Source organism: Desmodus rotundus, chromosome X, assembly GCF_022682495.2.
Source record: "Desmodus rotundus isolate HL8 chromosome X, HLdesRot8A.1, whole genome shotgun sequence".
NCBI lineage: Eukaryota > Metazoa > Chordata > Mammalia > Chiroptera > Phyllostomidae > Desmodus > Desmodus rotundus.
The window spans coordinates 86,704,441-86,730,265 of NC_071400.1; the positions used below are offsets into that span (position 1 = coordinate 86,704,441).

General features: G+C 38.9%; 1 protein-coding gene across 4 annotated transcripts in view; it reads right to left on the minus strand.

The window, feature by feature from the left end:
- Positions 1 to 25,825, minus strand: part of POLA1 (DNA polymerase alpha 1, catalytic subunit) — a 299,926-nt gene that overhangs the window by 149,813 nt on the left and 124,288 nt on the right. For all 4 annotated transcript variants that reach the window (XM_053917486.1, XM_053917487.2, XM_053917485.1 and 1 more), the window contains 4 exons: positions 21,816 to 21,947; positions 17,558 to 17,732; positions 6,765 to 6,943; positions 5,036 to 5,167 (listed from right to left, as the gene is read on the minus strand). In XM_053917486.1, the coding sequence (XP_053773461.1) occupies positions 5,036 to 5,167; positions 6,765 to 6,943; positions 17,558 to 17,732; positions 21,816 to 21,947 (618 nt within the window). The remainder of the gene's footprint in view (positions 1 to 5,035; positions 5,168 to 6,764; positions 6,944 to 17,557; positions 17,733 to 21,815; positions 21,948 to 25,825) is intronic.

Genomic DNA, 25,825 nt, shown 5'->3' on the forward strand with positions numbered 1-25,825 from the left:
CCTTCCTGGATGTGTGCCACGTTCCAGGGGGACACACGGCCAGCAGCACACTGAGGGTCAGCGCCGTTGGTCAAACGCTCCCTTATTCCCATGAGAGCATGAGAAAGTCTCTGCATCATGAGGCAACAGACATTGGTCATTATTTTTGGAATTCCTCAAAAAAGTGGGTCCAAAGAGATTTTTTTTTTTTTAAATGTGGCTTAAGCTGCAATTAATATGCTAAGAAGTAAAAGAGAAAAATACAGGGAGAGGGCGGGAGAAAGAGAGGAACAACAGCTAGGCATCCACTTACTATACAGCATACGGACTTAGAGAGGGGTTCTCGTATCAGGACAATGACAGGATGTCCACGCAGGATGTCATTTTGTATCGTGATAAAAACACTTGTGGCCAATGCCTCTTTGCCTGATATCCACTTGGGAGAGAAAACAAATTAAGGTTATGAACTTGGAGAAAGGCATATACTGAAAACAGCTTCATTTGTCCATGCTTTCACGACTCCAACACCCTGTGGAAGTCTGTGTTACCCCGAGAATCTTCTATGCCATTAATAAACCTTCTTCCCATGTGAAGCATTACAGCATTGTAAAATTTAAAAAAAATAAGAAAGTGTTACCTTTATTTGTGGGTTCCTGTGGTTACTGAACATTAAAATGCACACGCTACTGAGAGCGAGGGCTGTGGCACGAGTCACAGATGAGACAGAGAAGAAAGAACGGCCCCCTGCCCTCAGAAAGCTTACTTCAGAAAAATTCTGAGCCTGTAAAACCAGGAGTAAATTTCTAAGGAATTCAACCACCAATTTCTGGCTGTAGCAATTAATTGACAATTATCATAGGCACAGCACCGTCTAGCTGTTCACTGTCAATTTTTCCAGATGGAAGGCCAGAATATCTCTATGTTTAAAAATCCCAGTGAAGTGATCTAAGTAATACTCCGTAACACGTGGCTAGAAACTGCAAGTCTGGTGAGGAATACGTTTTGCCCACTGGAAGACTTAAAAACCTCTATTAGCCACCAGTGACAGTTTAGGAGCATCTTTCAGTTGACTACCCACCTTTAGAACCAGATGGCTCTTTAAGTATTAAAATTAGGCTTTAATGTACATCATACAATAACTAATAGTACTTGAGATGAAAGTGTATGAGCCACTACCCACCTCCCAGGTACCAAGAAGGGTCAGAGTTCCCATTTCTGATCAAGTCTTCAGGGTAGGCAGCATCCCAATCTCAGACTCTCTTCTGTGGCTGTTTCATGGATGGCTGAGGGGAACACTTCAAAAATGAACCAGCTAAACAAACTTCCCAGAAGCACTTGACAGAGCTACACCTATTCTTCCCATTTCCAAAGCAGTGGAGAATTAATTACCAGTTCTATGGATCTATTGTAAGTATAATAGACTAAAGAGCTATCACAGACACATTTATTGTAAAAGCACAATCCCAAGAGTGTCTAGTGGAGGGCCAAAACGATTAACACAAATGCTTTGTCAGATCAAAGATAAAACCTGCACCGCCCAATTGAGGAATGAATTAGAACAGTGGGTTATCTTTCAAATTAACCAGGGCAGTTAGTGAGGAAAATTTCATGAAAGTGTAATTCTTAGCCTTTGTGAATCCACACAGCAGGCATTCTGCCAGCTGACAAGATGATGAAATTTTCATGCTTAAAAAAAGCCCTCTTCATTTCCCAATTTAGATTAGCTAGTGTTTCTCTCCCTTTGTGTGTGTGTGTGTGTGTATGTGTGTGTCTATTTGCTCTCTGATGCAGAATTTGGGGGGAGGAGAGCACACACCAATTTTCCGCTCTGAAATCGAATCTTTCAAAAACATCCCTTACAGCTTAGAAACACAGTTTTTAAACGGACTTTTTATGATTCCTCCCACCAAAAAAATACCAGTTCAATTTTAACTTGGTACAGAGGGACCAACAAGGACCAAGTCACAAAATCAACTTTGAATTAGAGCTTTCTGTGCCACCTCTAAGTCTTTCAATGTTTCATATAATCTCAGGATAAAGCACTACAGTTGTTTTCCTTCTAAAGAAATTAATATACAGGGTGGAGCACAAGTAAGGCCTGCTTGAGTGTGCTCTGTACGATAATAATATGGATGTAATAATTTATAGTGAACATTTCACCTACCATGTCATATGGCGGGCTTGAGTGTAATATTGTTATGTTAAAATCATAAGCAATTACATGCTTATGATTTTGTGATAAAATAGGGGCATTATTCGTACCGGACTCTGTATTACTTAAACTATCCTGCTTGGTGCATTTGGTATTTCTATGTATATTGAAATTTAAATGTTCTAGGAAGTAAGAATTCAAGGGATACAATCACTGCCATATGGGGAGAAAGGAAAAAGTGTTTACTCTCCTATTAAAAGAGTCAGTATTAAAATGGTATGATATGATGTCGATCGATTCTCAGATACATACTATTTTTAATATTCGTTACACCATTGATTCAGTCAGTGCCGTTTGTTTGTGACATCAAGTAACAGGATATGTGATGTATTTTTGAAAAGAAACACGATTTAGAAGTATATTTTGTTACCCTAAATTTCTATCCCTTTGTTCCTGATAGTGCAGTTTCTTGGTGATCTAGAACTATGTTCCTTAGCAGGTTATAGTGTTTGGTCAAGTACCATAGTCCTCCACTGTCTTCCTGAAGTTCCTTCTTTATGGAGATGCCTTCCTTTCTCCATGCAGGCTGTACTTTCCCTGCAGTGATTCTAAAACTAAAATGAAAAAAAAATAAAAATATTGAGACTTGCTCTCAGTCCTACTGACAAGTTTTATGTCCAGTGGGTAGTATTTTTTACCTTGCAAAATAGGAGGGAACGCTTTTGGTCATTAGCTTCAGTGAACAGTCACTTAGTTTCAGTACATGCAGACCTCCGAGATAGCGTGGGTTCAGTTCTAGATCACCGCGATGAAGCAAGGATCTCTTTAAATAAAACGAGCCGTAATCCTTTCACTGGTGAGGGTCTTCAATTTGTAGAAAACACAAGTGCAATAAAGCAGAGCACAACGAAATGAGGCATGGCTGTACTTACTATCCTTGTCTTCTGTATACTTGGCGTATTAATCTCCAGCTGGACCACCGTCACTGAGGTACATCACAATGAACCAACTGTAATCATTATCATTTGAGGCACAACAAAAAAGAAACTCGACACCATGTCCCTCTCCCTGCAAAAGTTCTTTGAAGTCTGGGGTGAGGAGGAAAGAGAGCAGGCTACCAATGAAGTAGAACCTAGAGGTGCATGAGCCTTCTGTATAAAAGCTGACCTTGAGAATATCTGAAACATTTGTTCAACATGGGGCCATAAAAATAATAATGGATTTCTTCCTCTCCCACCGAATCATATGGCCAAGATCAGAAAGCAGAGAAACAGGCCACTAATTTTGAGGCTAGTCATATCAATCTTCGATTTAAGAGTGACATTTGGATATTTTCATTAGGAATTCCTTTCAAAAAGTCAATCAAGTGGGCACTAACTACAGGAAAACTGTTACTTGCTGTTAGTGAGATGGCTGGCAGGCAATTGGAGCATATGCTAGATCCACAAAACGAGGCGATTTAACTTGAAAAATAGTCATATAACCACTACCACCAACACCAGCACAGCACACACACAGTTAGGTTACAGATCCATCTCTCAGTTAGGGCGTATTTCTTACTATAGAGAAGATCATCTTTCTGCCTATTCCCAACTTAGTCAAAACAGATCGTCCCTTCTTATAGAAGGGAATAGAGGAGTTTCTTCTAGTATTAACATTTCCATGGTGAAGATTTTCATAGACTAAACACAGAGAGAACACTCGGAATTCTTCCCAAGAGTCAAGAATCATACTCTGCTCCGTGAGGTCTGTAAACGAGGAGCTGAATAGTTTTGATTTGGGCTCTTCATGCTAAATAAAGGCCTAACATTTCATGTGCGGAACATCTCATCTACTGCGGAACGTGACCCCACAGATAACCTTCATTCCCATCCAACTGTTCATTATTCACTGAAATGTTGCAGATTTCCCAAAATGTAGCCGTAATTATTATTTAAAAAATATCTTCAAGCAAACTTACTTGGGTTTTTTTGGTTTTTGGTTTTTTTTGGACAAATACAAATTATTCTACTCCAAAATGACAATACTGGGAACTGTGTTTTCACTCTTCGTCCTACTGATCTAATATTCCAATTTCATTTCATGAGATCCATTTTAAATAAGAAAATGCTATGTTCTTTGTTAACTAATATATAAGTAGAAATTATAGAAAGAGATTGATCAGAGTTATGGGTCTTACCTAATAGAACCCGAGCTTTTTTGGAAATGCCTTGCCAATGTAGCTTCTTTAAATAAGTTACAGTGAAGTTTCAAGTAATAGAAATTTTGCTTAGGTGACAGATGACATAATGTAACAATAAGAAAAATCAAATGGTAAATGTAGGTTTTTTTTAATTTTTGAAGAGGAAAAAGCTCATTCATATGAAATTGTTAAAAGCAAAACAAAAACTTTGAAAAAAGCCTTTTTAACACAGATCATTCACTGTTCTGGCATTTAAAAAACCACACAAACTGCAGTTAAATTTAAAAGATTTTTAGTTTTATTTCCTCGGACAGCTAAGCTATGAAATGGTTTCAATTACCACATAAACACAAAGTCTTCGTTTATTAAAATCACCACACATGACGTTATGGCTCTACTCGCCAAAGAGAAGCAACACTGAGTTTACCTCCTTTGTCCAAAGAGCTGAGTGACCATTGAATTTAGTCTTATGTAGGTAACAATAACTTAAAACATTTCCCGATTATATACCCTCATTTTTCCTTAAAAGCAAAAAATTCACTATTTAAAATATTTCTCTGAAAGAGATGTAATACCCAATGGAAAAGCAAATCATTTTCCTCCCAAGACTTATAAAAATTTTCGTTTCATAAGAAAAACAAAAATACAAAGCCACATTGTTTTATTTTATAACAAGTACCAAACCTCAAGTTGTGTGTGTAAAAAAAGTCATGGATACTTACCTCGTAGTATTTTTTAATGTAACGTCTAATATCCAAGATCAATTTGTTGCTCATCTGCACCACAAAGTTCAGAGGTGAAGCCTTACAGTTGATGTTACTGCAACGATACAAGCTGGGCTCCATATCAGTTCCCTGTAGAAGCCAAGCCAGACAAGCACACAAAATGTTAGAAGAGGTTTCCCATGCTTAAAAACTTATACGCTATCCCGGTGTACAACATTTATCATTCGTTTTACTGGTGAGTTTCTATCCCTATTTCTTCAACTGCTTTTCTCCCAAAGATCCCCTTAGTCACATACACCTTCCACGCTTTTGCCGCCACCATAGAGGAGTATGAAGTTGAAGGGAAAACCCTAAAATCACTTACTTTTTAAACTTCAATACATGACAGACCCTATGGATACATTAATTTTCCCTGTGAAAATACCAGCAAAGTGAGGTTATCGGAAATAAACATCCTTTTTAGACATACCAAAATTTCAAACTTGCCCTCATTCATTCCAAAGTTGAGGATAAAGCAAGCGCACTAATGACATTAGTTTGCTTTCGTATCGTCAACGTCATTTTAAAAATAAAGCCTAAAAGTTAAGTGTTACGCCACAAAGCAATCATGTTTTGTCAGCTTAGCAAATCTAAAATTCCTACCCCCCATAAAATGCATATGGGGGAAGAAGAGCAGGAGGAGTAGAAATTTGAAAGAATTAACTCTTAGTAGTTGGAAAAAAAAGTCATGTTTTGTTTTATTTCAAACAAAGACAAAGCAAATATATAGGGAAACTGTTGGGGTTTCTGGAGCATGTGTTTTTCTTTTTGATACTTAAACATCTTGGTTTCCTGCTCCAATCTGGTACATAACCCTGCCCGCCACGCTAAGCAATTCCAGGTGGAAGAGATTTCAGAGCTTGACATCGGCTCTTCCACAGTTAGCCCATCTGCAAGTCGTCAAGCCTCCATGCAATTAACCATCTTATTTACAGCTGTAATGAAGCAAAACTCAAGGATTTAGCAAGTATTGCTGATCTGCGTCGGCCTCTTCCTTGCACTTGCTTCCAAAGACTGCTTTGTTTTGATTCAAAAAAATGCAAAACATCTGCTGTTTGTCCAAATTAACTTAAAATAATTACTTTTAATTTAGATAAAGGATGCATTTTCTTTCGGTTTCAAGGTTTCGCACGGTTCTGCTGCCTACTCATTTGCCAATGGCTAGTACATGTGTAACACTTTCAGTGGAATCAAGTAAATTGGCCAGGTTTCAACTTCTGATCCAAGGTCAATGATACATTTTTTGGCAGTACTTCTTGAAAGGAATGTCTCCCTGTGACTTCTTAAGTGTCTGACATACAAAGACAGCAGACAAGATAATCAGAGTACCTTTGTCAAAAAGGAGGCAAGTGGGATGTATAAACAAAAACTTTCCCAAAACACGTAGTTCCCATTAACTTGATTTAAGATACAGAAAAATATTGCTCTAAATCTTAATAAATTGGGTTGGGAGTGGGGAAATACAGGTTACTAATTGAGGAATTACAATAAAAATATTTTAGGATAATTTAGATATTTTAAAAGATTCCATTTAAAAACCAAGGCCAAGCACTCAAGGAAGCCAAAAAACAGTATTGAACACATAAAAGCTATGTTTTTTTCCTTTTTAAACCTATACTGGGGAGAAAAGGCCTTTATACTAGTTCACTCACAAAATGAAAACAGGAAACAAAAAGAAATAACTAACCGAACCCTCGAAGACACTGTCGTAAATATTCTCAGTTCCACATTCAGGGCACGGACATTTAAATCTATCACAGTCCCTATATTTCTCCTCATCAGTGAGCTGCGCTGGGCCGCCGAATAGAGCATCATTCTCTTCCTCTTTATGATAATGATGGACTTTAAATTGGGTGGGGTCAAGTCCTATTGATACAAAAGAAAACGAAACAGTCGGAAATGTAAAATTATTTGAATCCCCATATCCAAAAAATAACCCCCCCAAAAACTCACAAAAGAATAATTTTAAATTCACACACACACACACACAATCATTTGAATTCAAGACAGAGGCTCACATCACATGGACAAATGTCTCTTTTTATAAGACATTATAAATAAAACAAGTAAACAGCATTAATGCAGAAACATGCAGAAATATGCCAGCGGACATTTGGGTTTGGAAGCAACTAACTACTTCTATAGGATGGTTTAAGTATTTCTTACAGTGAAATCACAAATAAATGTTCATTGTTACTAAGAAAATCTCTTAAAGTCGAAGTATTACCATTAAAACTGAGAATAGAAAATAAAAATCCCATTAAAGAAAACAAGTTCACTGCTATTACAACTCCTTCAAGTGCAGACACAACTGCTAATCCCGATTTCAATGCAGTGGTCCATTACATCTTGGCTCAGTAGTTAACAGCATGTAGGTTGCAATCTAATTCAGTGGTTAAAATTCAGTAGCAGCATATAAGACACAACACGATATGGGTCTTTTTTTTCGGTGTTCTGAATTCAGAAATTTAAAATATGTGAAAAACAATGAATCAAAAGATCTTATAGGACAAAATATCCCCAACAATCCTGAAACCAAATACACCTTCCATATTGCAATCAAAATGACACAAGAAATCAACGGATGCATAGTTTACGCTATCATGTTTCCGCAAACTATTTGAGAAAATAGACATTTGAAGGTCAACCAATTTAATTTACCTTTGGTCAAAGCACATCTCTCAAAATCCTTTATTTCAATTTATACTTCAAGATAATTACTCCACACTATATCTTATAGTATTTTCTTGAGAGTGTAACTTAGAAATCCCTAAGCATTCGAGGCTGTTTAGAAATCTAAGGACAGCAATCATATTTATTTTAGCATAAAGGTAAGTAATATAAAACATTACTGAGCAGTAAGTTCAAATATCAAAAACATCTAAAAATGGATTTGACTCTATCAATAGCTGCATCGGTAGATAATCTAACAGATGTTTTCAGAATTCCGTGACAAGATCCTAAATCCTTTTTGGCCAATTGTCAAGTGACATCCAGCAATTTGGAAAGACTTGAGGCTAACTCTGACACAGTGGAAGGTGCCGCACAAAGAATAAGGCTGACACTTTGATTCTCAGGCTGCTCACCTGCAAAGTGGATGTGCACTTTTGAAGTTTAAATAAGACATTAGAGGACAAACTTTTCAATGGTGCCTGGCACGTGGTAAATGCTCAGTAAATGTCATACGAATGAAAAAAGTAAAAGAATGGATGAATATCATTTAATCCAGACTATATTCATTCAAGATGATGTATTTGGAATATGAAACACATATTCATGCTGCATAGCCAGTTAACAGCTGCTCTTTGTAGGAATTGATCAAAGTGAGTATTTTCTACCATGATAGTGTATATATAAGAAGAACAAAGAATACACATTCAAAACAACTTGAAAAATGGCTCTTGGCTAGTGACACGAATTACTGTAACATAGGTCACTTGGCCCCAAGACTCACTGCACATTTTTAGTTTACAAGTTACCGATCCCCTAAGAGAAACAGCAAATTAGTGAAGTATGTGAGGAAGGGGCAGAGGAACTGAGTGAGAGGGACCATGCCCGTTGAATGATGTCATTTCTTCTCTACAGTGAAGGGTAACTTGCAAATTTCTTAAACTCTAGTTGTGAATCCAACTGTATTCACACAATGTTTTGCTTTATTTGCGATTATGAGGATGCAGTTTTACCTTTTCTTTGATGATGTCATTATCCATCAATTTCCAAGCTATTACTCAAAAGTTAAAGGAAAAGAAAAAAATAATAAGCAAGGATTTTAGAAAAGACAAAATATTTTAACAACCTGAAAATCAAGGAACGAAACGCTAGCTTTGCACATGTGCAGAACTGGCCAGGCTGTGACAGGGAAGCAGTGAAAGCTCTCTCTAGGCCTGTCCTCCAGCTATGGTCCACTTAGTGCATCTGAGGCCTGGCCAGGCTGCCTGCTGAGTAAGCCCAAACTGCACACGGGCTACCTTGCTATGCTACTTATGGAAAAAAGCCCAACAAGTAGGCAAAAGCTATGGAAAAATATTGGGACTTACGAAATGTCTACTTTAAACATCCGTATCAGATACGACTCTTATCTCCCCGTGGATATAACAAAGCCAACTGGCCTAGCTGATTACTTCAGATTTACTATTCCCAAGCTGATTTTTTTCAAGAAAAGGGACTTCTTCATCTCGGCACTCTTGGTCATAAGTCAATGTTATACTTTTAATATATAAAGGGAGAAAATACTGTAATTACCTTAAAGTATTAGGTATGTAATGATCCTTGTACAAGTTACTTGGATACAAAAATGTCATAAAATGTTATTTTCTTGGGAGGACAATTATAAGTTCAACAGGCAAGTCACAGAGGGCTAAATTAAATCTTTTAAAGAAATAATATAATGTCATGTTAAAAAATAAGGATCACTGCTGTCAGAATCTTTTTTTTTAAAGGTCAAAATCCAGGCTTAAACAGGCCCTCAACTTATGCAACATGATTTTTTTGAAATCCTCACAAAATTGACAATAAGCAGTTTATTTTGAAGTTTCAAGAGACTTGAAAGTTTTCCTGCTTATACATAACTCATTAAGGCTGTAGTAAAACAACAGGAAAAAAGTATCTGGTGCTGCCACCTAGAGGTAGAATCTGAATTCTTAAATGGGCAAAAAGAGAGCGGCTACATGGAACTCCATTTGTTAAGTATCGTCTCTCCAAAATTGGTTATTTTTGTCAGAAATGACACATTAAAGCAAAATCTTTATGATGCTTTCTGTGAACTGGCTTAAAGAAATAAACTTTACCCCCCATCTGATAAAAGGAACTTGCACTTCTACTAGACTAGCTTTCGACAGGTGACTTTGATCATTTGGTCCAGCACAGGATAGAAGAAGGAGCAGCCTGCTTGGGCTTCGCACCAGATCTCTAGGGAAACAACAAGAGTTCCCCCACAATAATCAGAAATTGTGCGTGCCGTAATTCACTACTGTGACTTTAGTGATCTAGTCACACCACTTTTTCTTGAGGGTGGAGCAGAAGGGACAGTACAATAAAATAAAAATACTGTCATTTATAATTAGAAAATTTATAGGATCTCACATTATTCTGGCAACAGGATCAAAACTCTCATGTTTCAAGAAGTATTTATAGAAAGTAACATCATAGGCATTGGGGTGGAGGAGTTCAGCAATACTGTTTTTTACTTATGATCACCATACTCTTATCACACATACCTCCAATGTGATATTTAGCACAAAATTATTTCTCCTATACTGTACTTTCTAAACCTTGTAAACTACATGGTTTTAGAACGTTCACATGCCCCCATCCCCAAAGGAGTATTTACGCTGTTTGAAACTCAAGTTCCAAACACAGCTGAGAGAGAGGCTAATACATTTGAGCAAATAATTTTCTTCCTCTAAAAGACAAGGTCTCTATTAATATAATTGTAAATAACTACAGTAAAGCCAATTATATGTTAACATAAATGAGCAAGAGGGAAAAATCCATATGAATAAAACTCCAAACAAGTACAGTAACTGGTATTCCCAAGCAATTGTTTGTAATATGACTCAAACTACTAGGGAAGCTAATTAATGAAAGCTTACTGTGAAATTTTCCTAAAAACTTCTTTTAGGAAATAAATCATTTATCTTGCATGAATCCAGGGTTTCACATATCTGGACTTCCTAGAGAACAATACACAAACTGAAAATTTAGTATGATTAAATGAATACTCTAGCAGCTTTTATTCACAATAACCTGAAATTGGTAACAATTCAATTCAGATGTCCATCAACATGAGAATGAATGAATAAACTGATATCTACCATGAAATACTACTCAGCAATGAAAAAAAATGAATACTAATAGATGGAAAAAGATGGATGAATCTCAAAAACATGCTAAGTGAAAGAAGCTGAACACAAAAAGCTCCTGGGGATACAGTAATATACTGTTGCTTGAGCTCAGTGCTGACTACAATAGCATATGTTTGTGAAAATGCATCAAGCTGCTCAGTTAGGTTTTATGTACCTTTTCTGTATGTAGCTAAAAAACTTGGCGGCAAAGCAATGACATGCAAGGTCTGTCCGGGAAACATCCAGCCATTGTTAATAGAATGAGAACGGTTTGCGCGACATCCATGTAACCTGGCAGCCAAGGATAGCAGACTGGAATGCACATGCGTGAACAATGACGACTTCACTGTACTAGTCAGTGGGGGTGGTAGATGCCACTGAGTGAGCGTGTGCACTGTGTGGGCGTCATATTCAAAATGCGAGCAGAGCCATGAATCTGCATCAAATTTTGCATGAAGCTTGAACATTCCTCCGTGGAAACTATTTGGATCATTCAGAAGGCCGCAGCTGTGGGCAGCTGGTGATTGGCAGCTTCATCACAACGTGCTCGATCATGAGTCACATCTTGTGCAGTTTTTTGGCTAAACATCAAATCACCCAGGTGACTCAGGCCCCCTACAGCCCAGATTTGGTGCCCTGCGACTTCAGCTTTTCCCAAAACTAAAACCCCCTTTGAAAGGAAAGAGATTTCAGACCAATGATGAGATTCAGGAAAATATAACGGGGCAGCTGATGGCGATTGGGAGAACTGTGTGAGGTCCCAAGGTGCTACTTTGAAGGGGACTGAGGCATCATTGTCCTACGTGCGGTGTTTCTTGTATCTTGTATCTTCTTCTATAAATGTCTCTATTTTTCACAGCAAATGGCTGAATACTTTCTGGACAGACCTCGTATGTACAGTGGGTTGGTCAGAAAGTTCATTTGGTTTTTTCCATACGATGGCTCTAGTGGTGTTTAGGGGTCTTTAACTTCATTCAAAACAATTCTGTTAGACTGTATTCTGACAGCTGTCATATCAGCGTGCATTTAAAAAAGCTTATCAAAACTGGTGAATTTTTGTGCAGCCATTTTAGTACTGAAGATGGAAGAAAAGATACAATATTTTGCCATATTATGCTTTATTTCAAGAAAGGTAAAAACGCAACTGAAACACACAAAAAAGACTTGTGCAGTGTATACAGAAGGTGCTGTGACTGATTGAACCTTGGTACTACTGATATTTTGGCCAAATAATTCTTAGCTGTGGGGCTGTCTGATGCATTGGAAGACGTTTAGTGGCACCCCTGGCCTCTACCCAGTAGAAGCCAATAGCGGGAGATAGCCGACATACTCAAAATATCCAATCAATAAAGTTATTGGTGAAAATAAAAAGGTATCTTTTATTTTACAGAAAAAAAGGAAACGGACTTTTTGGCCAACCCAATACGATGCTAGTACCAATATAATGTTAGTGCCACGGGGAGTCATTGGCATGGCATGAGTTACCCCATGAATGAGGTGTCACTGGGCTGGAAAAATTGGTGCGAGGTGGGGACAGACACCATTCCCCACTCCATATTGGCCTCTCCACAGCGCATTCCCACAATGCCTCCAATTCTATACACTCTTCCCAGTGAGGCTAAAAGTGGTCTCTGCTTCCCCTGAATGTCAATAATCCTTTATTTTACCTCTTTTGGGACATGCACTATGTTATCCCCTAGACTTCCCAACAACAGTAATGGTTCAACAGCCCCACGGGGCTGTAATTTGAGTAAAGGAGCCACGGCTGACAACTTTGTACCCCACACAGCGCCCATTAAGATGCTGAGCACAGCAGGTCTTCAATATCAATCCACTCAATGAATGCAAAAGTGGACTGAGAACATGAGCCATTTGACAATGCACTTGGAATGGCGCTCCATCCTCCAAGTGGCGGTACTTATCAGCTGACAAGACTTAATATCCTACTTTGCTTTTGGTGTGATTTCACTTTTTAAATTTTACTTTTATAGAGAATATTTAAGGTTTGGAAATGACAAGTATGGACATTCTTCTAAGAGCTTAATCATGAAAAAAAAAAAAAGTCTTGATTGATAAAGGGATACCTGAGGTACCTAATGATGACATCATTCTACTCCCAAGCACCTGTACTCATTCCGCTTCCCACCTTTTGTAGATATATCTCCCCGAGCCTGTCAAAGGTACCCCAAACACCGCCTGGCTCACTGTGTTGCACTTATTTCTTAGAAGATGGTACCGGATCCTGTCTATTGAGAAGAAACTACCTTCTATACTGTGAGTGACGTACCATTTTTTAAGAAAGGGAATTTTTACTTCCTAATTTAACCCAGGAACATACTGGGTTAAGTGTGCCCTGCCTTGTTTTAAGCACCTCTTTCAGAGATTAAATTAAATGGTAAATTCTCACATGCTTCAAACATCGGTACTTTCTCAGGACCAATGAGAAAACTGCCCGTATAGATAAAGGCCTGGAATTTTATCACTGACCATGAACAAATGTACTTGACAGGCATTGCACAAGTCGTCACTCATTGGAGGGAAGCTATTATATAATTCTAAGTAGCATTATACATGAAATATAAATGTATTAAAACATAAAATTCAGGAATGAACTTTCGACTAGTCTCAGCACTGGCCTGTTTTGCCAGGTACAGAAGACCGTCTGGATGTTGGCACACACTGTGAATATTTGATCCACAGAATACAGAGAACTTGCATTAGAACAAGAGAGAGAAAAACCTACCGTCTGGAGAACAAAAGCTAAGAGTTCCAAGTTTCAGGGACCATGTTTCCCATGGGGCTATTGTATAAAAGAGTAATACTCTATTTTTTGTCCTATTCACAGATAGAAAAGAGTAAAATTTTGCTTTATTTAAGCCCAGTAGCAATAATCTTGCATGGATTTCAGAAAAATGATACACATTTTACTGTGGGATAATGAGCACCATTAGTTATTAGAGAGAACAAATCATTCTCTTTCAATTCAACGGACTCATTCACTCATTTAATAGACTTATCTTCTCTCCTTTTTACTAAAATAGCCTTGCCATGCAGACCGCCTGGCCATACAACATGCCACCAGACAGACTTCGGGAGGTATCTTCACGGGAAGAAACACAGAATTTCCAAAGTGAAGCCACAGGGTAAAACCAACACTTGATGCTTGCCTTTCACTTCGAGGAAAGCAGTATAAAAGCAATAGAAAAGGAAAAAGGTAGTTGAAAAACATAGTTGCTCTCCACAAAAGAATCGTAAAAATAAAAAATCATGACCTTAATAATTTTCCTAAATGAAATTATGCCATTATTCCTGATTTCTTTGTAGTAACTAAAAGGACAAAGTATCGAACTTTGGTAAAGTTTCAACACTATAATACATTTCACTAATCAAAGATAAAAACTACATTAAAAGCAAGAGACTTATTTTATGTCTGTGATTAGGCAGTTGGAGGGCTTGTATTTTATGTGTACATTTTTACACTTCAATTTATTTAACAGTGTCAGTTCACTAACTGCAGTTTTTTTTTTATATAAAGAAAACAGATTTAGATTTTAAAAACAAATTACAGTAATTTTATGCCTATGGCTTCACCTCTTAGAAACCACGCACCCCTTAACACTCCCCTTATACTTTCCCACCACTTTCCCACCTCCTCCCTCCTCCTCTCAAAAACCGCAGGCTAAGTGAGAACTGATAACAGGGGCCTTGAGTCCCCTAGTGAAGAACAGCCACCCTAATTTTTCACTTGGGGTAGAGGAATAAAGGACGCAGATCAAAATGCAGCTCCCGAATAGGGCAGGGCGCAAATGCCTGCAAAATCTACCTGGCACGTGCCGTCCTGCACTCCATTAATGTGGACCCTCCCACGAGGAGAGATGGAGAGAGAAAGGATTATGAGATTTACTGCTCATGTAGATAGACATGTGGGTATGCTGGTGATGGAACAGGCTGCGCTGGGAGAAGAGGATGAGGAGGGAAGGAGGGGGGCTGCACAATAATGACCACCTCACATGCCCTCAGTATGAAAACTGCTACCAAGTGGCAGAAGATAAAAATGAGAACAAGAAGATAAAATGGGGGACAGCAGCAGTTCCTTCAGGAGCGAGGCCCAGGACACAGGCCCTGCCGGCATCTCTAATTGGCTACCTGCCTCCGGGAAACAGCTGCCCAGAACAGCGTCCATACAGTAAGGGCTCTACCAAGAACGTGCAGGTGATGAGGTAGAGAGATGGGGACCCAGCAGGACCATGGACCATGCACGAGCACCAAGGGTTCCCTCTGTAGTCTGAGATCAGCCAGTAATAACATGAAACCTCTGAAGATGGGACCTACTGGCTTTGAAAACTCCTTTGTGAACACTGGACTGATAAGGCAGCCTATGATTACAAGGCTGCTGCAATTAGGATAAAGTCGGGCTTTAAGCAAGTCAGAATCTGCCGACTGCTTAATTTATATAAAAATGATCTTAAATATGACCTTGGAACCAACAAAATCAGTCTGGCCCCCTCTTGGTCTTCGGCTATCTGAGTTGGCATCAGGCTTATACACTGGGCAGGCTCCACCACCCTTTATTCTACAGCCCTTTTGCTGAAATACAAGGCTTCACACTTATTCGGTAAATGTCACTTATGGGGGCCGGGCTTGTTCCACTGACCCCTCCTCAGCACCGGAAGATTCAAAACCAAAAATGGAAAGGGGAACAATTAGCATTTAGATCAGGGTCTTGATGAGACAAATGGAGAAGCTGGAGATCTACTCTAAAACAAAACGATGGTTTTGCTCAGGGAGTTTCGGTGCAGAGAGGAGGGAGAATAGAAAGCTCCCGCGCCTTCACGTCCACTCCATCCCACTCCTGGTTGAAATATCTATCATAGCCTCTCATCACTAAGAAATGGCAGTGCAGCTTAGCACAGTGGTTAAGAGCACAAGCTTCACAGTCACACAGACCTAGGTCCCCATCCAGTCACAGCCAGCTATGTGACAAGACCAGGTTAGTCATTCCTCTAAGCCTTGGCTTCATTCTCTGTATAATGGAACAAATACCTACATGAGGCTGTTGCAAGCATTAAATGAGAAACATATGCGAAGTAGCATCCAGTAGAGTGAGCACTCAACGCAAAAGAGAAAAAAAGAAGGAAGCTAAAAAATATTGTGCACTCACACTCCCCCCTCCCAGCTGAGGATTTATAAATATCATCAAATACAACTCAACTTTGAGAATACATTATATGATGATTCGGGTAGCAGAATTTTTATCTTCCTAATTATGTTTTGCTTAGGCAAATGTCAAAAATGAGCTTCCACTTCCAGAGCAGACACTGATGGGATAGTGGAATCGGGGCCGGCGGGAGGAGCTCAGACACACACTCAGCAGGGGCAGGATGGAAAATATCTGACTTGATAATTCATCCATCTAATCTCAGTCTGCAGTGCACACTGAGCACTATGTGCAAATCTCATGGACCGGAGGAGTGTGGACGTATTTACACAGGAGCCTGGCAGGAGGGTGGGATGTGGCTGCTAACAGCACTCACTGAACACCACTCCCTCTGCTCCCGGGCTCAGACCAAGGTCTGGAGGCTTGCTAAAGCCACAGAACCACAACTAGCATTTGAACCTAAGTCCCTATGATGCAAAAACCCATGTCTTAAGATAGACATCTCCATGAGAAGAGGGGGAGATTTTCCATGAAGCTGGAACAGAATGAGCAATGCCATATTTAGGGGACCTTGAGTATACCGATTAAGTTAACGAAGGCCATAAATACAAGCCAGAGCTAGAAAGTCAGAGTCCATATCTGCCAAAGATGTCAGTGGCTCTAACCTTTACTTGTAGATAGTGAGGAGCCATCTACGGACTTTATCAGGCATTCCTCTAGTCTGTGCGTAAAATGGAACAGAGTTGAGATCTTAAAGCAATGTATCTCTTTACATGCTGGTTGTCCAGAAATGAAATCAGGGCAGATTATGAAATACATTTCTACGCAAGAGATGATCATCTGGTGACACAGCAGAAAAAAATCAAAGAAACAGTGAGGTTTCAGGGTTGGCTGAAATTGGGAATCAGCCAATTCCTAGACGATAACAGTGAGCCCGATTTTTTAAAGTATTTTATATAAAAGTGAGAATAGGATATTCACAGGGAACTGAAGACTAGAACTTAAACGTTTTAATCTTTCAAAAGTTGCATTTTTTTCACTTTATATGAAAATACCTTTAGAGACAGAGACATGATGAACCAACAGCCAAGATACCATAAGTGTCCTTGTTAATGGAAGTTCACTAATTAAAGCTACAACAATGTAAACTCAAGAGACTTACAATGGCGCCTAAAATCATCTCAATCTTTTTTTGTTTTTTTTTTTGGCTTCTCTCTCTGCCCTCAGCATTTACTGATTGAGTGCCAACTATGGAAACAGGCAGGTGGTTAACAGAGAGAGCAAGTATGTGGGGTTAATAGTCCATGAGGGGAGACAGACATTAAGCAAACCACCACAAAAATAAATGCTGAACTGTAAACAAAGAAGTGCTCAACTCAGCACCGTACCTACAAAAAGGGCCCACAACGGTCAGAGGCGGGAGGATCGCGTGCATGTTGGTCTCGCGGGGTGAGGAGCTATGTGAGCTCGGGCACTTACCTAACCATGTTGCAATGAGGACAGCATCGGTTCCGTCTATAGGCTCACAGATCCGAGCCACAACTGGGTGGACCTGATGGGCCAGGTAGTACTGGGTGTCAATGGTTAAATTGTCTTGCTTCTGCAGCTGCTCAGGTGCATAGGCCCTCTGATTTGCACTGAGGTTTGACCCATCCTGTAAGAGGACATGGCACAGGTAGTTGTAAGAAAGTCAGCCACACACACACTTGCTTGCTCAAAAGAATTCTTGGACAAGAATTCAAAGTTTGTGTTTTCAATTCCCAACACCAAGACATCCTTTTCATATGCATCTAAGAGTAGAAAGATGAAGGAGAACATCTCGCCCACTGTCCAAGAATGTAAATGCAGCATGTGCTGTGTTCTATTTTTTGTTGAAACATGAAACGAACAAGATGGCATGGCTAGATTAAATAATTCCACCTGCCACATCACAGAAACACACTGAGAAGACTTGCTGACAATTAATCTAGTCGGGAGGGCCCTTTAGGAGTGATGACAAAAAACACTGGTGGTCCTTTTATTATGTTAATGCAATCCCTCCATAAAGGCATTCTAGTCATAGTATCATCTTAAAGGCCCTGGAAGTAATATTTTCCACAAGAACTATGTGTATCAATTGAGAAGCAAATGAGCAATAGCAAAAGACGGGAAGGAAACCCACAGAGTAATCACTTATGTACAAGATATGACAGGTAAGAGTAAAATTAATGAGGAATGTGGTACGCTGGCGTTGCCCTAGGAGCAAAATATTTGGCCACTGGAATGAAGGGCATGCTATTTTGAACTGGTTATGCGGCTCTTCCTCAAGGCAAGGAAGATGAGTCAAAGAGCCTTTTAAGGGGTCCCTCTTTACACTATAAAAATAAAAGTTTGGAAAGTCCATATAATTGGCCCCCAAGAGCTCTGTGGGTGATGTCATCATCATCTGTGAATCAAGAAGTCATCACTTTACTGGACCAACATCCAACGACTCACTCCACTCCTCCTCCTGCCTGCAACAACACGATTTAATATTCAGACTAGTAAATTATAACTATTCACAGTGCTCAGCTGCTCTGCAAAACTGATTATAATGTGAATCCTATTCTTTCATTCCTGCTACAATCAGTCCCTTCTCAGCGCAGAGCCCAGCCCAGAGCAGAGGCAACCCTCCACACCGCTGTCTTTCCCAAGCATTGGAAGTGGGATCTCTTTCTCTGGCTGGGCTCCTGATGGAAACAAACTGGGATATTTATCAACTAGGTTTTACCTATTCTAACATTTAATGGGATACCTGGAAAGAAAGCAAACCTCACATTAAAAGGCTTGCTTATAATTTTTGGGGGGGGGGAGTTTACAATATAGTTAAAGAAATTAGGTAGAATTAATCAACTGTTATCATCGCCCTTTTAGAAGTTTGAATTGTTAGATGAGAGTAAGGTGACAGCCAATGACAAAAAGAGTGTGAAAAATCCATGGGCACGGTCTTTATGCACCACAGCTGTATTCACGTGGCCTTTTAACAAACACATGAAACCTGACTGATTTATAGAATTGTAGTTTTTCAAAAAAACAGTCTGTCCTTAAGATTATTGCAATGTTGAGTTTACTAGTTTTTGGTGATGAATGAAAATCAGGTTTGTAGAGGTAATTTTTTTAAATGGCACTTCAGTTACTTTCTAATACATCATTAGAAGATGTTCTCATAGTAAGGTATGTTTTTTAAAAAGTAGTTGAAAATGTCTATTTTAAATATCCACACACACACAAAAAGCTTGTTTTAACAGTGACCCAAACACATTTCTTGCTGTATTTTAAAAATCTGAGCCCCGGCTGGCATGGCTCAGTGGATTGAGTGCCAGCCTGCGAACCAAAAGGTCACCTGTTTGATTCCCAGTCAGGGCACATGCCTGGGTTGCAGGCCAGGTCCCCAGTAGGGGGTGTGTGAGAGGCAACCGACTGTTGTTTCTCTCCCTCTCTTTCTCCCTCCTTTCCTCTCTCTCTAAAAATAAGTAAATAAAATCTTTTAAAAAAAATCTGACCTCAAACATGACTAAATGCAAAAGAATTGATAAAGTGACAGGTTTTGCCATGTTGTATTGGAAAAAACATTTAGATCGTGACATAAAATGTACCCCCTCAAAGACCTAATTCTCAAATCTAACAAGACCCCACGGTATATGCAATAATATGCAGTGTACACCTTTAAAAACAGATTAAGGAGTAATGATGGTCTTGCTTGAAGACCCATGTAGTAATTCATGAACTTCATTCACAAACATGCTTCACAGAGACATCCAAGTGCACTCAATTCATTCAAAACTATGCAGTCATATTTAGTAGAAAACTAATGGAGATTTTTAAGCAGGTGACAAGTAGGCTCCTTAAAATGTTAAAGTCACGCCTTATGAAAACTATGTCGACCAGCATTTAAATAATTAGTGATTTAAAACTTAACCAGTAGGTGAAAGTTGATTTAAGATCTCAGCAAATAATTCATATAGGTTTTACAAGACCACAAACTACAGTGAAAATTAGATACCAAAAACATGACCCTAAACTCATCTAAAGTTATACTCTCAGTGAGTTACCGGTTGAATATGATATTCTAAATGTAAATTTTAAACCAAACAGAACCTGTTTAGGAGAAAGGCAAGTTAACGTGCAGTAGCAGTGGGTAAGGGAAATGTTGAAAAGACACTGAGTTGGATTTCCTGTACTTTATTAGCATCAGCATTTGCGCTTTTCTGTATCAGTGAGACTCGAGAAGAAGAAATCATAAGACCTAATATTTAGACAGCAAAACACGTAAGCTTCACTTTAAAATACATCAGTCACACTACCATACATCTCCACTTCAGTTTTAGCCAACAACAACTTTGTGGCTGGATTTCAGTATTAAACGCTATTTCACAGAATATGTATATTTATTTTAGAGTTGTGTGCTGCCATCTGTTCCTCTCATTAATCATCTAAGAGCTTTTCCATGTATGTGAAGACATCAATGAAAAAAAGACTAGCCTATTTACCAAAATCTTTATTTGCATAATATGAAAATTGTTTTTTGGAGATGAGACTTGTCAGAGGCAATATGCAAAGCACATTAAGGGCTTGAGCGAGTCAGACATTTATGGAAATATTTTCCTGCAGGAATTGGCTTTCGGTAACAGTTCTTAATCAAGGGTAACCCTAGGAGGGAGACAGAGTCAAGTGCTGATTCCTGTCCATGTGCTTAGATCATTTGTTAGGTACGTCATCCACAATACTGAGCAGATACTAGCGAATGACTTCTACATTTTGAAAAGACTGATTTAAAAACACATTGACTGTAGTTCGACAAAGATCAATCATATGCAACACAGTCAAGGCTTATGTAAAATTTCTTACTGTAACAATCAATGCAATAATTAATTTAAAAGAAAGTCTTGTTCAGATGAATTATGCCTTTTGGTAGATGGACCACACCATAGGCATTTTGAACAATCTGGATAGAGGCTATGCCCGACTGAGTGACTTTTATTTTTTTTTTTTAAAGAGAGAAGGAATGAAACCTCTCCTTTGTTCCAACTGAAGTTTCTCGAGGAAAACAATTTGCCTTGTATCCTACCTTCTCTCCCCATTCCTGTTAGAGGCATGCTACTCTCAAAAGAAACCAGTTAGTCGTTTCAAACTGTGCTCTAGAAGGCCTAGAGGTGCCTCATGGAACAGGGAGAAGGAAAGGTGGTGGGCTGAAGGCTCCCTCCACTCAAAAGAAAAGAAAAGAAACTGGTTACCTTACGGTTTGTTTATAAAGTATGTTTTTAGGATCTCTCACCTTTTTACATATTACTATGCATTTCATATTTTTTTCAAGTAATTACGTGAACACAGGCTGGGGAAAAACACATGTACTCTCTTATTCTATCAGTATTCATAATGGAAACGGTGGCAAAAGGAACGATAAACATCTACTGCTGGACATCTGACCAAATCTATGTACACTTGCATTGACGTTAAACTCAGAGTGGGAGCGGTAGTTGCTGTTATACACCTGTCTTGGCAAAATAATGTCAGCGTCCCACAATGCACATCTTAACTGCTTCACAAAAACTTTAATGAGATGCGCTATAACCCTGACTAATGTTTTTAAATACTGTAAAACCAATCAGACTAAACTACCTCTTGACAGCATCGACTACCTGGAAGACTACTACATAAGACACTGTGGCGATCTGGATTTTACTTTGTGCCATAAGTGGTATGATTATAATATTTTTACCTGACAGATGACATACGACACAGTATCTCCGGCTTTCACCTTTCTGCCTTCTTGAGAATTTATCCAGAGGGCGACATGTACATGAGGCAGGTTTTTTTTGTCAGGGTAATCCTGAGGATCCTTTGTCAATGCCTAAAAGAGAAAAAGAGGGGACAAAATGCCCCAAACTTTAAGATAAAACTCTTCTGACACAGCTATACACTAACACATCTTTGCTAGAAGTCATACTAACCACATAAACACAAAGATGACAGGAGCTGTATGTAGAAAACACTGTCACAGAATCTTTAGACATCCCATCCTCAGGTCTCCTCTCTCCTTCAGTTAGTAACTAATATAATCACATAAAAACTTGACAAAAAAAGAAATACAAGTTTATGGGCCATGGCACATAATACTTGCACATAAAAAAATTAAGACTATAAACTCAGTCTTACAGTTTTTTCTAATGTTTGCAATTCTCTCACTGCATTAACTGAATAGTCAGGAGTGATGGACGATGGATAACAGCTACTGTGATGGAAGGATGTGTCCCTCAAAAGCTTCTCTAGCGTAAATAAACCCCAAAGGTAGCATTAACCAGTAGATTTACTTCCACTGTCAACTTAAGCTCTACAAAGGCAGGGTGAGTCTGTAACCGAAAGTAAGCGCCAGGAGAGCAGGCGCACGGCAGCCTTGCTCACTCACAGCTGTATTCCCAGTGCTCAGAACGGTGCCTGACATATAGCAGCAACCAAACATTTGCAGAATAAATGATGTCACTCGCTCTGCAATAATGCACTAAGTTCAAGCACTGTGATATAAATAACACAGTCACTGGTCCTATGTCACCTTTTATTAGTAGATGACTCCCCATCACACAAAAGAAAAAAAAAACCCTCTAAAATAAGCTACATGAGCCATAAGGGAGATGCAACCAAAGTGTTATGGAGAGAGTTTGGACAAGCAAAGATCACTTCCGCCTGAAAGTAGAAATTATGAGGTGGGGGTGGGGGTAGGGGAATGAAAGCAGGCACAAGAAGGAAAAATGAGATTTTAAGAGACGGTGACAGGAACAAGAAGATTCCAGGCAGAGAAAAAGTTAAAAGCAAGAGGTGAGAAAAAATACAGTCTAATGGACTGGAACTCAGCATGCCCAAGGGAAGACGGGAAATATCTCTCTAAGAAGTGTGTTTCAAAAGACAAAAGACAGGGACCAGGATACTGTGTGACTAAGTCACCTAAGTGTGGCCCACAGACCCCTGGGAGATTCCTGACACCCTTGCAGGGGGTCACAAAGTCAAAACTATTTTAGTAACAATACTATTTGCACAGGTGATGCACGGCAATGGTCAGTTAAGGTGCTGGTGCCTTATAAACATGAATCAATGCAGCAGCACCGAACCACTAACAATCACTGTATTTTTCACCACCACACACTCACTTTAAAGGCCATTATTTTATAGGAAGCATGCAAACGACTTGCCTACTATATACAGAAGAACAAAGGTTCCTTGAGAAAAACCACTTATGCAATTGTTTGAGTTGCAAGCTAAACTAGCCACTATTTTCTTGGAACACAATTTTTACTTGAAAGGATGACAGGACAACTATAGTTCTTCTAACCTGGGTAACTGGCTGATGATTTCTCAAAAATGAACCAAGTAAGCCTGTCACTTTGAGGAAAAAAACTGACAGTATATACTGTCTGTGATAAAATTCAAGCTTTCAAGTGCAAATTAGAATTTTGGAAAACTTGTTGCCACCTCTGCGAGCATGATAGTTTCCCAACACTTAAAGACTTTTCTGATGATATAAGTAGAAACAGTTTAAATGTACTTTTTGATACCACATAATAAAATGTGTCAAAATTTGGAAGATCTGCCTAACTTGGGGAACCAGCATTGAACAAATGACATAATGTCAAGCATGGGTAAAATGTCCATTGAAAGTATAACACAGACCGACAGAGTATAATGTAAGGGAGTATGCAAAGCTCATTGACACGGTTTCAAATTCCACATTTTAAATAACCTTTAAAAAATACCACTTAGACAGTTTTGGTGTAGAATCAAAAAAGAATATGCACAATTATCTGAAAAACTTACTGAACTATGTCTCCTTTTTCCGACTACATTGTTTTTATGACACCGGATTTTCTTCCTATATTCAACCAAAACGACAGACCACAACAGATTGGATGCACTAACAGATAATGAGAACCCAGATGCTCCTCCTAAAATGGACATGAAAGAGATCTACAAAATTATAAAATGATACCACCCCTCTGGCTAAGTTGTCTTTGCTTTGAAATATACAGTTATTTTTCATGGAAAAATATTATTTTTGTAATCCCATGATAGGTTTATTGCTATGTTAAATAAATTAATAAATGCTTGCAAAATTTCTCCGTTTTAATTTCTAACATAGTAAATGTCAACACAAACCACATAAACAAAAGCCCTCTGAGGCCCCGATCACTTGCAGTGCGTGAAGGCGTCCCGAGGCCGGGAAAGTTGAGAACTACTGCAGTAGAATAAAGTAGGTCCTCAAACATGGCTGCACATAACCCACGTTATGTACACTTTCGAAATCAGACACTCAGTGTAGAAGAGCATCTAGGAAACTCTCCAAGTATTTGAATCTCCTCAAATTTGAATTATGTGAAGCCTTGATTGACTCAGTTGGGTAATGCTGCATAGAAATCTTAATCAATATAACTCTACTTAAGAAAACCATTTTCTTCTCCAATTGACTACACTTCAGTGCAATGTTAAGAAATTCTGAATTTCATCTGACATACTTTCCAATTATTAGATTGGGACTATTTGGGGGGTTTTATGAGCTACTTTTGGAAGGCTTGATTTTAGGAAAAAATGCTTCCTGGTGGCTTCAGCTCCAGTTAACGAGGGCTATAAAAATCAGCTATCATATTTTGTATTACTTCATAAAATATATTTAAGCTAAGATTACAGTAGTTCAGAAAATCAGTTGCTTGTGGCAACAAGGGCTAAAATCTCTACAGTGGTAAATCTCACCACGTCACCCCTCCCACTCTACGCTAACCTTCCATTTTCAACCCCTACCCGTATCGTGTGTGTGTCTGTGTGTCTGTGTGGGTGTGTGTGTCTCCTGCAGCAAGACCATTTACAACCAGTCACATAGACTCTTCCATTCCCCTGCCTTTTGAAAGTGATAAAATGTAAAAGCTGAACTGCTCACAAGTTTCAAATAGTGTAAGTATTCAGACAGATGTTTATCAGGACACATCACCTCTGACACTAACAGTTTACTGTCAAACATGGGACAGCAAATAAATATTTTTGGAAGATCATGAACACCTTGGAAATATGGACCATCCCAGAATTTAGTACTGTGCACATAAAAGGTACTCCATGTTTGATGAACAGAAAATTAAACAAGTAAATGGGTTCCTTTATAACTCACTGAACAATTATTATTTTACTCTGCCAAGTGAAATGGAGGGTACAAACACAGTGAGTCACAGCTATAGTTCCGCCACAGGAAAAAAGTATGCACAGCCCTGTCACGCCAAGTATTGACTGTTATTGTTATTATTAATAATAATAGTATATCACTATAACTTGATCATTATTGAAGCTGAGTGATGGATATGTGGGAGGTTCATGGTACTATTCCCCCTACTTCTGTATAAGTTTAAAATTTTCAGTAATAAAAACTTTAAAGCAACAAAGATGTAGACTGTTCATCAACACTCGGAGACCGCCAGCGTGTTCATGGCTCCAGGTTTGTTTGCACACTAGTAATACTGTCTCAACACTCATATGACATCACGGTACGGGCCCACTAGCCTAGAGGACATGTGCTCAGTGTTATTTTGCCAATAACGGAGCCATGTTTAGACTGAGCCTTCCAAACTCATGAAAGCCCTTGCAATAGAAGGCCCACACTTCTAAGAAGGTAGACAGTATCAAGGATACAATCTGCAAAATAGATGCTAAAATTGATCCAGGGAAGACGGAAGTTATAACTCCTACTCATTCAAATTC